Source organism: Scatophagus argus, chromosome 5 (assembly GCF_020382885.2).
Source record: "Scatophagus argus isolate fScaArg1 chromosome 5, fScaArg1.pri, whole genome shotgun sequence".
NCBI classification, from domain to species: domain Eukaryota; kingdom Metazoa; phylum Chordata; class Actinopteri; family Scatophagidae; genus Scatophagus; species Scatophagus argus.
Window position 1 is genome coordinate 3,742,364 of NC_058497.1, and position 13,434 is coordinate 3,755,797.

The window sequence follows — 13,434 nt, forward strand, 5'->3', positions numbered from 1 at the left end:
TCATTTACGAAGTTGGGGGAATGCACCGTGTGACTTGCTGGAAGCTTTATTTCCCCAGAGAGGAGAATAATGAGCACAATCGATTTTGTTTTCAGAGTGATTTAACCTGACAGACAGTAGACCTACAGCCATTTCCTGTCTCTAAGATGAAGGCAATGTCAGCTGTTAATAAGGCAAGATGGATTTTTTTTTTATTATCAGTACTATGTAGAGTAACTCAACGGAGACTGTGTTGATGTAAGATTGCAGACTTGATAAAAAAAAAAATCAATGAAATGAAAAATCATTTACACACACATTTTAACTGAAATAAAATAAAAATTGTCATTTAGGAGACATTGTGTTAAGACTGAATATAACTGAGGCATGAAACTTGAAATATTTTTAATAAGAATCAGAAGTAGTAGAATTCAGTACTGCAGATAATGTACTGATATGACTGACTAAACTCTATTCTATAAAGCCAGAGGTCATCTACTCTCTTGTTTGAACACTGCTAGCAATGCAGGGATGCCCTCAAACCAAAACAAAGGCATGACTAGTAGAGACTGGAAGAGGAGATAAATTGAATCTTTCTACACTGAAATAATCCTTTTACAGCAGAACCAGGACACCTAAAGTTGGTCAGTCAATTTAGTAGGTCAGTTTCTTTAGACAGAGAAAAGAGGGAGACAGACAGACAGAGAAAGGGAGTTAATAAGTGGCCGTGTCAAGTCCAGGCAGTCATGGGCTGATATAAAAGAGGTTGTGGCTTCCCTGAGGGAGTGTGTTCTAGGCCAGCGATGGCCTGCCTGGGGGCCTATCATCATCTGCTGTGTCCATTCAGCAAACCACAGCACACACTTTACATACACGCAAACACTCTTGATGTGTGACATCTGTCTGGATAAAAGGGGCAGTAAGGCTCCCAAGATTGTGACTGAAGAAGTGTATGACCTAAAAAAAAGTGCTATGAGAGTTCCTCCAGACGAAATAATAAGGACAAAAATAGGTTTAGCTACTTTTACTAATTAAAATGACACAAAACTGATTGTACCATAGAAGGTTTATGAATACTTTCTATCTGCTTTTCTGACCAGCTGGTGTCAATGAGGTCGTTCCTGGGAAAATATTCTGGTACACAGGAAGTGATATTTTTTCAGAATAAAAAGTAGTCTGGTAGTCAACGACTGTCGTCACACATGGAAAATGATTTCACAGCATTTGACAAACTCTGAAATGATCTCTGAAAGTTGCAGTTCAAAACACATGGACAGAATGCATACTAGAGGAAAACAGCTAAGATGGCTTGTTGATATTAGCTATCATGGACATATCAATAGCTGTTAATGTACAGTGATATGTATGTTGTGGTAATGAAGAGACAATGACTACAGTACATCGTTTGTCAAACAGAGAGTAAGTACGAGTTAATTCAAAAGTTGCAATGTGTACCCAGTGCGTATTGTGATGACATCTCTACAAACCAAAAAGTGAGGGATCAGACAAGCAGCAAAAAGTTCTGATTAACTCATGTACACTGTCAGCCCAGGACCAAACGCCAAAGCCAGCAGCTAGCCAGTGAACATGGTGGAGCATTTAGCAGGTAAAAAGTGAAATATTTCCCTCACACAATCCTGAATTAAACGCATTAACACATGATAATATTCGTGCTGACAGCGTTACAGCAGCCACTGTGCAAGCTAGGCAGGTAAGATTAGCAAGTTAGCTGACAACTGACATGGCTTAACACAAAGTGACATACATTGTCTGCTATGTAACGAACACACTCCAGTATTGCAGCTGTTGCATATATAATTATGTGCTGCCCCAGAATGTCCCCATAATGTCCCACTCTACTGACTCGGTGTCCAATCAATCAGCAGCCCATAATCAGAGCCATGAATCCATACATATTGCTTCACTGGAAACAGGTCTGACACCACGGACCGCTAGCCCATTGGAGGCTGTGCTCGCACGGTCAGATGTGATTTTAGCAATTTCTCTTTTCCTCTGACTGCCTAACAACCCACACACATTTAAAAAAAGTTAAAAACATCACCAAAATAAAAAAAAAAACGCTATTAGTCGTAATCCAGTATTTATTAGTTACTGCATGTAAACGGCTGCCTTCCTAGCTGGTCCTATACAGTATACAGCAGTGTTGTGTTTACAGTCAGAGACTGTAGCCGACAGGACGGATGTGAACTCACTGATCTGGCCAAGTCAAGGACAGTCACTCCATTCAGCAACAGCGGAGGACACAGGGTGAACCGTATGACACAAACACACAGTCATGACTTCATGACTCCTGACTCCAGTTTCGTGAAGAGTTTACGTATGACAACTCCTCCATCATATGGTTTCTTTCAAGTCAATGGTACGCTTGACTAAACTCAAATAAGTAAGTAGATATACCATTTATTTAAATTAAAAAAAGAAAAAAAGGCTTTAACATATCAGGCTTCATTGAAGGCTACAATTAAAACCAAGGTAAAGAGTGAAAATGGAAATTCACATTCATTTCCGAGGCTTTTTTGTTGCATTTGATGCTCATGTTACAATTCTGTTAACTTTTTATGTTCCATTCTTGCTAACATTGTTTGCGTTTCGCTCCATTCATCTTTTCGATTATGAGCCCGAGTTTATTCTTTCTACTGTCTACTTTATTGTTGTCATGTAGTTATTTAATTACGCTATGTCATACTTTATGACTCTATTCCACTCTTCACTGGTCTACATACAGGGAATACCAGCTAGCTGCGCACAGCGAAAACCGATGCGTTGAAAAGGCGAGTGTGGAGTGATGCTGCGTTTGACCCGTCCATTAACGTAATAACCGTAACACACGTTAGTCGCTGCTCACACACCGGCCATGTCCCCGTTAGGTCCCCCGACGACCTCTGACATGCATGTAATCACCCAGCCCACACACACACACACACACACACACGGATACGGTGTTTAGGTCAGCCTACTTACGCCCTTGGTCTGGGGAAGCCCATGGATAAAAGCACGTCTAAATTGGAGCCACATTTCACTGAGCCTGACCGGTTCTGTCGGAGCCTCCGAGGGAGGATTTTACTGTAGAGGTCCTCTTTGGCAGCCATGGTCCACTGGGTCACCCTGTCCGCTACAAGCCTAATACAGTCCAACCCCAGACCGCCGGCTAGTCCATGAGCTACGGCTGGGTCCGCATGAGTGGAGAGGCAACGGCGACTACACTAAGCAGAGCTGAGAGCAGCGCTGCGCGGCCAGGCAGAGACCTGCTACTCCGCCCACTGGAGGAAACAGCAAATTAGATCTGCTCGCTGAATACTACACAGTACAGCAGCAGTACACGGAGCAGAAAATCACTGAAAACTATTAGGGCATCATGAATTATTCGACTGATTATTTTCACGATTAACCGAATAATCGTTTTGTCTATAAAATGTTTAAAAAAAAGTAGTGAAAAGGTCTCATCACAATTTCCCAGAGCCCAAGGTGATGTCTTCAAGTGACTTCTTCTGTCCAACCAGCACTCCAAAATACAAAGACTATTTACGGTCATAGACGACAAAGAAAAACAGAAAATCCTGATATTCAAGAATGTTAAACATTTTAGCTTGAAAAATGACTGAAATGATTAATGGGTTGTCAAAATACTAACTAATTTTGTTTTGATAAACTAACTGATTAATTGACTAATCGTGGCACCTCTGTATAGTACAAAGTACAGTGGAAGTATATAGAATACATGGGGTCTAAGTGGTTTGTACAGTTTGACTTACATCTTATTTAAACCAGCTGTACTTGGTGGGTTTACGCTCAGCCATGTGTGTGTAATATGGGTTACGGACAGGTTAAATGATGCTTTACAAGCTACATGGTATACATGACAAAACACTAAGAGCTATGTAAATTGCTTTTAATTTGTGTACAAAATTACATTCACTGTACAAGTATAATGACATAAAATTCATAGTCTATATAAGTGATTACTTTAGTGTGCATGTGTGTGTGAGTCTGATTGTCAGACACACAAAAAAATAACTGCATAATTTTTGCATTGTTATAGACGATAAATTTGGCAGAAGGGCTTTAATTCACTGCACTTTAAGTGACCCTAAATGTCCTGAATCTCATAATCTCATAACATTATTTGGTCAGTCTGATAAATTACACAAACTATCCCCAAAGGGTAAAGATCCTCATCGTAACCTGATTATTCTCTACTTATGGATTATACCTCATTTCACGTAAATGATCTGGATCTTTGCTGCCCACTGTAATAGGAAGTCCTGTGAAATGACATTGACATTGACTCATTGAAGCCCTCTCTGTGCCATATTCAACCACAGGCCCTGAGCTGGCCTTGAGTAGCCTGACTGAGTCATGGGGAGATGTGAGGTTAGTCTTGGCCACCAACAGTGCCGGCAGATGGGTTGTATGGTGTGATGACACAGAAGACACAGCCTGCCTCCTGGAAAGCTTGCCTCATCTCCACCTAGTGGAACAAACACAGACTGCATCAGATAGCACTGATGGCAGATTCACCAATACCGAATTTACAACTCAGAACAGGTTAATTACTAAGGTGGGACTTTCTGCGTACCGAGATGACCTTAAAGTTGTCACACACTTTTTGTGAGGACATTTGCTATATTCTTGGGGACTGACATTTTACACTGGACTACTATCACTGGATAAAACACAGTTGAGTTTTATGCCCATATTTCTTCATATATATATCATGGACTCAGTTTGGTTCTAGCCATGACACATTGCATGTTGACCTATTTTTTTTATAAATCTAACCCACGTGTATTTCTGTTTCGCTGATTAAACTATTTTTCCAATTTCTAATCTATGTTTCAAAAAGATGTGACATATATGGATGCGGAACAGAAAAGAAGTTTCTTTGAAACAAACAATATATTACATCTCTTGGGTAATAAACCCGTCTCTCTTGACTCGTGGTTGTGCAGAATTTTACTCACTACACCTCATTTTTTGATCAATTACATCAGAAAATATTTCCACTTAGATCTACTGATTACTACAGATATTTAATGTAGTCCTGTAGTTTCTGTGCACTTTTTTGTTTGTTGTATGTTTTTAATTTTTAATTAAATTAAGTATGAAGAAACACTTGCTCATTACTAAGCATTTTTGGACCGAACAGTTCTGAGGACCCTGTGAAGTGGCCATTTGGAAGTTCCAGATGAATTACATGCCCTCAGCAGCTTTATTTCTGTTTGTATTCAAATGCTGCAGTGAAGTCAGCTGGCTGCCATTTGGTATGGCAACGTCACTACTGCACAACATACAACCATTTGACAGACGTTTGTTCATTTTTTGTTCCATTTTTTGGGATACTGTTACCAGCTGGTGTTTATTCAGCAAATGTTTTCCACAGGTTTTTAAAAACGGTGACTGATGGTGTTCCTAATTCTTGCAGTGCAGATACAATAAAAAGAACTAGTTCACAAAACTGAGTTCTATGAACTAAGAAAAGGTGTCCATGGTCTGAAAACCCTTAATACCTGGTGTGTCTAGTGTGCAACAAGGGAATGTCAACACGAATATGAAGCCCCAAATCCACGTCCTCAGACGGCATACATAGGCAATGTCTGCTGGAGACAATAATTTCCACGTAGTGCTGTCTTACCAGTTTTGCATGATCCAGACACAGACCGACCACAGCACCCCCGCTGCCTGGCAACTTCACCGCGGAGCCAAACTGCAAGATGAAGTAAATACTTTATCGATGCACACAATTAGAAACATTCCTGCAAGCACACAGATGTTAAAATAAATAAATTAAATAAATAAAACGTAATTAGCTCCGAGCAGGTAGTGCAACCTCTGAGAAGGTACCTGCTTTGCCAACGCAACCATCTTGAGATTCCCAGGGCCCAGACACTCATCGGTGTAGACAGACCTGTGGGATACATTGTGACTTTAGCTGTGACTGTATCTGTAATATGAGTGATGCCTCAGATCAAAATATAGGGGTTACCTCCGCAGTTCAAAGTTCTGGTCCATGAGTTGTGCCAGAGTGCTCCAGTCTCTTTCCTGTATAGCCCTCCTGAGGGAAGAACATTTTCAGTCATTTTCACCTTCAGTATTCTGAACTTTAAAAAAAACTAGGAACACTTTAGTCAGCAAAGTTGCAGACTTTGCATGAACATCTTATATATTTCAGAAAGGCCAAAGCCACTTTAACACTGTTGTGCAAAGGCTAGACATAATTAATCCAATGGCCATTTTGTCTAGCTTGTACTCTGATTGGTTTGACTAAACCTCCATTGAAAAAAATTCTTGATCAACACTCCACTTAAAGCACCCAAACCAACCTGGCCTGATCAGTGAGTTCAGCAAAAGTCTTCATGGCCTCAACTACAAGAGGTTCCCCTGTGAAAAGACAGAGCAACATGAGAATAGCTTATCAAACAACCAAATGTGCTTCCAATTTTATAACTCCTTAAAAGGAACAGAAAAATGGAAATGAGCACATGGGCTTGTATGATCATTTAAAAAGGACTTGAGAACTTCTGAGAATGTTGGCCATAAAATGAAATTAAAAGCATAATATGAAACATTTCCACATTAAACTGTCAAAAATGAGCTGTGTATTCCAAGCGTTTCCAACAATGTTCCCAGAGATGTCCATCATTTTAGTTAAGGTGCATTCAATTTGATCTCCTATCAAAGGGGTCATATCTGTTGAACTATAGCTGCTTTAAATGCGGGGGAAACACTGGAAACATCAGAGGAGCCATCAGAGAGTGAGGAAGGAAGTCTGCAAACTAGCTACTGCTCATGGGAGAACACAATTATTAATTGCCATTTGCTGTGTGTTCTGTTTAACAATCAATGGTGTTGTGCAGAGCTACATGCTGTGCTGCTTTGACATAAATGCTAATGCAAGCATATTATTGTTTTAGCATGCTAATGCTTGCTAATTGGCACTAAACACAGGTTTGGGGGCAGCCGTGGCCTAGAGGGGGGGAGAAGCGGCTTGTGATCAGAGGGTCACTGGTTCGATTCCCCCACCGGACGGGCAGGAAAAATTTGGGTGTGGTGGCTGATGTGCCCTTGAGCAAGGCACTTAACCCCCCCAATATGCTCCCCACTGCTCCTGTGTGTGTTTCACTGCATGTAATTTGTCGGGTGTTGCATGTGTGTGTTCAACTAAGGATGGGTCAAATGCAGAAGACAAATTCAGTGTGTGTATGTAAAAATATATATACTGTCAATAGAGCAGATTCTTCTTCTTCTTTAAGGGAACGTCATTACTTTTGATTGTACTGGGTCATAAGCCAAAGTAATGGACAAACTGAAAGTTAAATTTGACCAGATGATGGCACCAGAGGAAAAGCCAAGAGTCACCAAAGTTGGTACATGAACACCATTTTTAAATGTACTCAGGACTTCCTGGAAGGCCGCATTGATACTGAGCGGAATATCCTGTTGAAACTAAGTATTTCATGGTAATGTCTCCGTCATACATTTCACTTGAAACCAGCTCAGCATCCTGAGAAACTGAATGAAGTATTAGTACCAGTATCACTTAAAGGGTATTGGCATTGGAACAGGTATCATAATATTTTGAAATGATATCAAGCCCTACCAAAGTAATTTGGATTCATCCTGTGTTGGTGGATAATAACTGCTGAGATATTTCAACGTGAAACAAAGGTCTGGACTCACCACAGACTGACGGTGATTAATATCATCATCTCCAGATATCAGAATCTAAACCTTACTGGTCAAACTGTAGCTTCCTTGTTTTGAAGACATTTTGGCAGTGACCTTTGACATCATGAATCACGGAAAGCTGATGTTAGTTGATACATATTTGATATGAAGACGTACCATTGAGCCAGCGCTGTCTGGTGTTGCTGTGGATGCGTCCAGAGTCACTGGGATCACTAAGGTAAGCGAGCCAAAATGGTGGGAGTTCACTCATATCCATAGAGACATAGTTTCCTGAGAATGAGAAACACACTAGCATCATGAAAGAAATTTGTATTTGTCTACTTGGTGTCTACAAACAGACAATAACTTCAGTACCATGGCCCTGATCTTCCATGAGCTTCTTGCTAAAATCCATGTAGACTAAGCCTTGATAGACCTGCAAAGAGTAGGCAGTAAATGAAAGATAACTGATATGTTGTACAGCGACGACAAGCGTCCATTGCACTGGTGTAGTGTTGACTCTCTTACTGACCTGCACGACTCTGTCCTGCAGACCAGCAGTAATGAAAAGTTCATCCGTCTCCACGTTGAGGATGAAGTTGGCTCGGACTGGCTTCGGGAGGTCCTAGAGTAGAAAATAATATAAACATAATAGGTAAGTTTTGTGTTTTTTTTCTTGTGGTCAGACTTTTTATTAACAAATTGGGGCATCTTTTGTCTCTGAGGGTTTGTAAAAAGGATTTGATTGCGCACAAATTTTAATGTGTTCTTTGAAATTAATATACGATACAAAGTAAAATTTCTCTGTGTGTAGCTTCACTGCATGTAACTTCAAACAGAAGAGCCTGATATTGTTACCATTCCTGAAGCTGTCAGAGGGTCTGACGATGGTAAACAGTGTACGAAATGAGACTGATGTACAAATCCAGAGATAACTCGAATGGGTTTGTTAACACCATGAAATGGGACAAATATGTATAGTCCTTACATTGTCTGTGATGTTGTAGAATTTCATAAGACACTTAAGGGTTGCAGAGACGATGGCACTGTGAAAAGAGAGGTTTGTAAAACAAGTCAATCATTTAGTGTGCAAAATTACCTTTAAGTTGAACTACACAGATGGGAAATCATCAAACAAAACTATTTACCTGCTTCCAGCAAGGCCCTTCATTAAAACAGAGAAAGATAATTTCATGATCACATAACTCTATCGCATTACAAACTGCGTGTTGTGAATTGTTGGGCTTCGTAGAAACCAGTACTTAAATGGATCCTCACCACTTGCCGAGGAATGTTGGTGTCATACTTCAGTGTGAAGTTCTGCTTTGTCAGAGCAATACTGTGGTCAAAAAGCAGACAGATATTAAATGAGCATTAGCAGTCAATGTGTGTGTCTTTAACAAATAAAACATACAGACCAAAAATGTTTGAAGCTGTGCTTTCATTACTTATTTCGTAAATTCTTATTTTTTCATAAAATTCAGGAACACATTATGAAATATGATGTATTGGTTTACTGCAACAGATCAAATCGTCTATAATTATCAAACCATATTTTCCCATATTTCATATTTCAGACTGTTTTCAAATGCAAATCAACTTAATTCAAAAAACCCACAAAGCCAATGCTTTCGGCAGGTAGGATTAAGTTATACTAAATTCTTCATTTTTTTGTTTATACCTGAAATAAGGCCATTTTGGCCACCTGGGGGCAGCAGAAATCAGTCATGATCACAGGCATTAAATATTACTGATCAAATTGATTTGTGAGCCTGGCATTGGCAGACTAATTTGCACTTGTACAGATGTACAGCCATTTAGAACAAAGATACATGCGAAGCGTGCATTTTTCCAAGACGCAAGATGACTGTACACAGCAGTACAGCAACATGTCTGCACGTTGGTCTCGTTCGAGTTGTCTTACCCTTGTTTGGAGCAGAACTGGTAGAACTTCTTACAGGTAGCCTGTAGCAGCCGCAGACCTCCCAGGTATCTGCAGTCAATAATGAAGAGACGATTGTGAAAAAGCCTGAACATGACCATCTCTGTCATGTAGCTCATTGCGTACACACCCTTCTTTCCTGCTGATGCAGAACAGATCTTGCAGGCTTCCAAACTCTGTGGGGTCATTGAGGGGATGAGGGACTAAAACCTGCAATGTCACAGAAACTCAAATGACTTTTGCAACAACATGTCCCTGATGAAAATAGGTTTTTTTTATCTTATGGGTGTGCTTAGATGTGTTTGTGTGCGTGTTACCAAAGTCTGGCTCTCCACAAGAGTGACCTCGGCCCAGAAGTTAGAGATGGACATTGCGATGGTTTTCCCATTGAAGCCGTCAGAGGGATTCCCCATTAATCCAACCCTGTGACACATTGGGAAGCAAATTTCTATTCCGTCTCTGTCTGACTGCGCTATTTTGAGCTAGGAAAGAAAAAAGGGCTGAGAAAACCACAGTAAAGCGAACTAAGATCAGATCAAGAGGGGCTGGAGTACTTTGTGTTTTCTTACCTGGCGTATGATCGGCATGTGATTGGTTTAGCAGGATTGTCTTGTTGCTTGGTGGAGTAGTGGGTGAGCCACTTGGTGTAGTCTGACAGGCCCTGAGATGTCAGAGGAAATGTAAAAAAAAAACAAACAAACAAACAAAAAAAAGCCCAAAAAACTACAAAGAAGTTTTATATATGAATCCATTTATCTTCTGCAACAGAGAAGCAACATCTAAACCCTGTGAGGACACTCAGCCAACTTGTCCTAAATGTAGAACGAAGTGTAGAATTAATAATAATAATTTTCAGGGCTTTGTTCATCATAATCTATAAATTTGGTGCTCTGTGTGAAAAAACAGCTCCAGCTGATGAACTGATTCTAGGATACAAACCACTTGTCCAATGAGCTGGAAGCCAGTAGGAAGCTTCATCCCAAACACGTCGCGTTGCTTCTCATTAATGAGCCACTCCTGAAGAGAGAGGAGCCATAAAAGTGACTTGGTTGTATCCACCCATGACAATGCACAGATTTCATTTTAGGTTTAGTAAAGTAGGACTACAGATAGTCTGACTGAATCAAATTTTAATCTTAGAGTTTACCAACATCATGAAAAGCAATGGCAATGTATAAATTACCTTAAACTTATTTGGCGATCATAAACAGATTAAAATGAAATCGAATAATTAGAATTCGTCTTTTCTTCTGAATACAGTAGTTCATCTAGTAGTTGTGTAATATCTATTATCAGATATTAATTTAGCTTGCAAATTCAGTTTAATTATCTAAGAGGGTTTAGGAGCTCTGGGTTGAAAATCTAACACAAAGGAACTTGGACAAAGTTTACAGTTAAGTGACACAGAGGAGTGGAGTCATATCTTGCATGACAATGCAATACCAAAAAGTACTGACTCATATTGAATTAGCACTTACGAACCCAGAATCGTCCAAAGCTCCTGTCTGCAGCTTGAGGCTGCAGGCTGAGGAAGTCAGACAGGTAGGACAGTGTGTCTCTCTGGATGCAGTAAAACACCACGCTGGCCAGCCGAGATTCCGTCAGCCCTTCCTGCGGTTTCTCCAAGAAGCGGGTTATCCTGATTGATAAAAGTACAGTTGATTAAAATCAAATGTACAAAACATGTCAATGACACTTTGAAATGCCACACACACCATTAAAAGGAAAAAAAAACTTCTTCTCACTTGTGGGTGTCAGGACACACCTCCACAATGCCCCTGGAGCTGCTTTTCTCACCTTCTTCCAGCTCGTAGTATATGATCAGCTCCCCAGGCTGCAGCACAGACACAAAGGGATGGGCTACAGCTACTTTTCATAACTTCTCCTCCACAACGGAGGCCATGAACAACATTTATTTGACCTGTTGTATGCAACAAGTATAATCAGTTTGGATAGTTTGAGATTACTTGCGTTTGGACAGAACTGGACTTAAATGGATTATCTAAATGTATTATATTTTTTGCTCATTTTGAACACCATGAGTGAAATAACATCTAGTTCCGTTATATTTGCGGAAAACATCTACTCAACAGCTGATAACACCAAAACAATCCAGATGAATACACAGCACAACTAACAAAAGGAAAAATACATAGTTTTGATTTTAGGGTGAGCTGTCCCTTTAATAACACTGCTGTGAACAGCTTTTCATTGTAGCCTCACCTTTGACCTGAAGAAGCGGATAACTTGAGCGATGTCAAAGTTCTGGTCTGCACACAGCATGTCTCCTGCAATCTGTTTACACCAAGTGAAAATCCTCATTGTACGACAGCCTCAGCTCTCACAGAGTGAAATGTGAAATGAGCAGTTGTGTGACTGGACACACAACACATACGCTGAACGTACCACCATGATGTCGTCCTGCAGCTTGCGACTGCGTATGGCCAGCTGCAGGTCAGCCACGGCCCCGAGACGGTCCTCCAAAGTAGTGCTGCCATCATTGACCACGTTTTCCACGGGGAAGTCATTAGCTGTGGCCCAGCGCTCATAGTGCTTGTATCTGGCCAGTGTAACAAGAAAAAAAAACAGAGCAGGAGCAGAATAAAAGTTGCTGTGCCAACACACCATAACAAGGCTGCCAAACCATCGTTTCGGGCTACAGTTAGAACTCACTTGTCTGCATTAGTGACCAGGTACACTTCTGTGAACAACTGTCGCCTGCAGGGAAATAAGAGATGCAATTAAAAGTTAACCAGTGATCATTTTAGCATAACTGAGGATACGAAAGAGGAGGAAATGAGAAATTAGGCCCAGTCACGTTTTAACCACTGTTACTCACATGTTGACCGTTTCCCACCAAAAGTCCAGGATCTTCTTTCCTCCAATTCCAGGGAGTAAGGCCTTTGGTACCCCGGCAAGGTGACTGTACAAGCCTGTGTCATCATTCTGGTAGAGCAGAGCAGAGTAAGGTGGAGGAGGGAACCGCTAAACACAGGTTACAAATCACCATACCAAAAAACCACATCATGTGTGTATGTGAAGCTTTATAATTATATATGTGTAGAATACAGTATTTGTGTTCTCAAGGTAAACAACAGACACACACTCAATTCAAACTCGGGACCAAACGTGAAATAATGGAGCCTTTCGTTCTGAGAAAACACATTTGTAAAAACTGCTTCAGACTCTTATGATGTCAACCGTTAGAGTATCTTGAAAGTTTTGGTTTCTAAATAGGTAAGGCCATGAACGGTAATCATTTTCACATAACATCAACTTTCAAAACATATTCCCTTAAGAATTCCTAACCAATTTGTCGCACCACAAAGTACGGTACGGGGCAGTGACAACAGTGTGAACCAATGATAAAAACACAATCTTATAAAAATTGCGTTATGTCTTCTGGGTCAGATGTAATCCGAATGAACCAGTGCGTCTTCACGATTCCCTAAATGTCATAAGTGGAGGTCTAGTTGCAATATAAGTTAGCCGACAGGTACTGCAAATGTTAAGTGTGTGATTCTTCAAGGTAGTTCGGCGTGCTGTGAGCTGTAATAACGGAAAACATGCTCGACAAGACGAACTTTGCTCTCCTTCAAGTAATCCTCTTTTTTACTGCAACGTTCAGGCTACTTACCTTAATTTGGGTCTGTAGGACGGTGCCATGGCCGGCTACCAACAGTATACAGATCATTTATGAATCTTCAGTTTGCCCCGATGTTCCTTTAAATCAATGAAAACAGTCCGCGGGCTGTGAAATACGGACGGTCTCCGCGAAAGCTCAATTCCCCCAACGTCAACGAAATGTTGTACTTCCGCAAAACATT

General features: G+C 40.6%; 2 protein-coding genes across 3 annotated transcripts in view; both read right to left on the reverse strand.

The window, feature by feature from the left end:
- Nucleotides 1–3,332, reverse strand: part of ubash3bb (ubiquitin associated and SH3 domain containing Bb) — a 41,151-nt gene extending 37,819 nt beyond the window's left edge. Inside the window, exon 1 of one of the 2 annotated variants that reach the window (XM_046388387.1) lies at nt 2,962–3,332. In XM_046388387.1, the coding sequence (XP_046244343.1) occupies nt 2,962–3,089 (128 nt within the window). In that variant the 5' untranslated portion in view covers nt 3,090–3,332. The remainder of the gene's footprint in view (nt 1–2,961) is intronic. The other variant, XM_046388385.1, reaches the window with a different exon arrangement.
- Nucleotides 3,333–3,380: 48 nt separating this feature from the next.
- On the reverse strand, nt 3,381–13,420 carry LOC124058826 (glucuronokinase with putative uridyl pyrophosphorylase). The gene is made up of 23 exons (XM_046388388.1): nt 13,245–13,420; nt 12,447–12,553; nt 12,281–12,325; nt 12,014–12,167; nt 11,831–11,902; nt 11,353–11,441; nt 11,090–11,246; nt 10,547–10,624; nt 10,177–10,268; nt 9,925–10,030; nt 9,738–9,817; nt 9,590–9,658; nt 8,944–9,004; nt 8,814–8,830; nt 8,654–8,711; nt 8,198–8,290; nt 8,041–8,101; nt 7,843–7,956; nt 6,321–6,378; nt 5,984–6,052; nt 5,842–5,905; nt 5,633–5,704; nt 3,381–4,468 (listed from the first exon to the last, which is right to left on the reverse strand). Exons 1-23 carry the CDS (start codon nt 13,299–13,301, stop codon nt 4,373–4,375), a joined length of 1,869 nt encoding a protein of 622 aa, XP_046244344.1. The 5' UTR covers nt 13,302–13,420; the 3' UTR covers nt 3,381–4,372.
- Nucleotides 13,421–13,434: the final 14 nt, after the last annotated feature.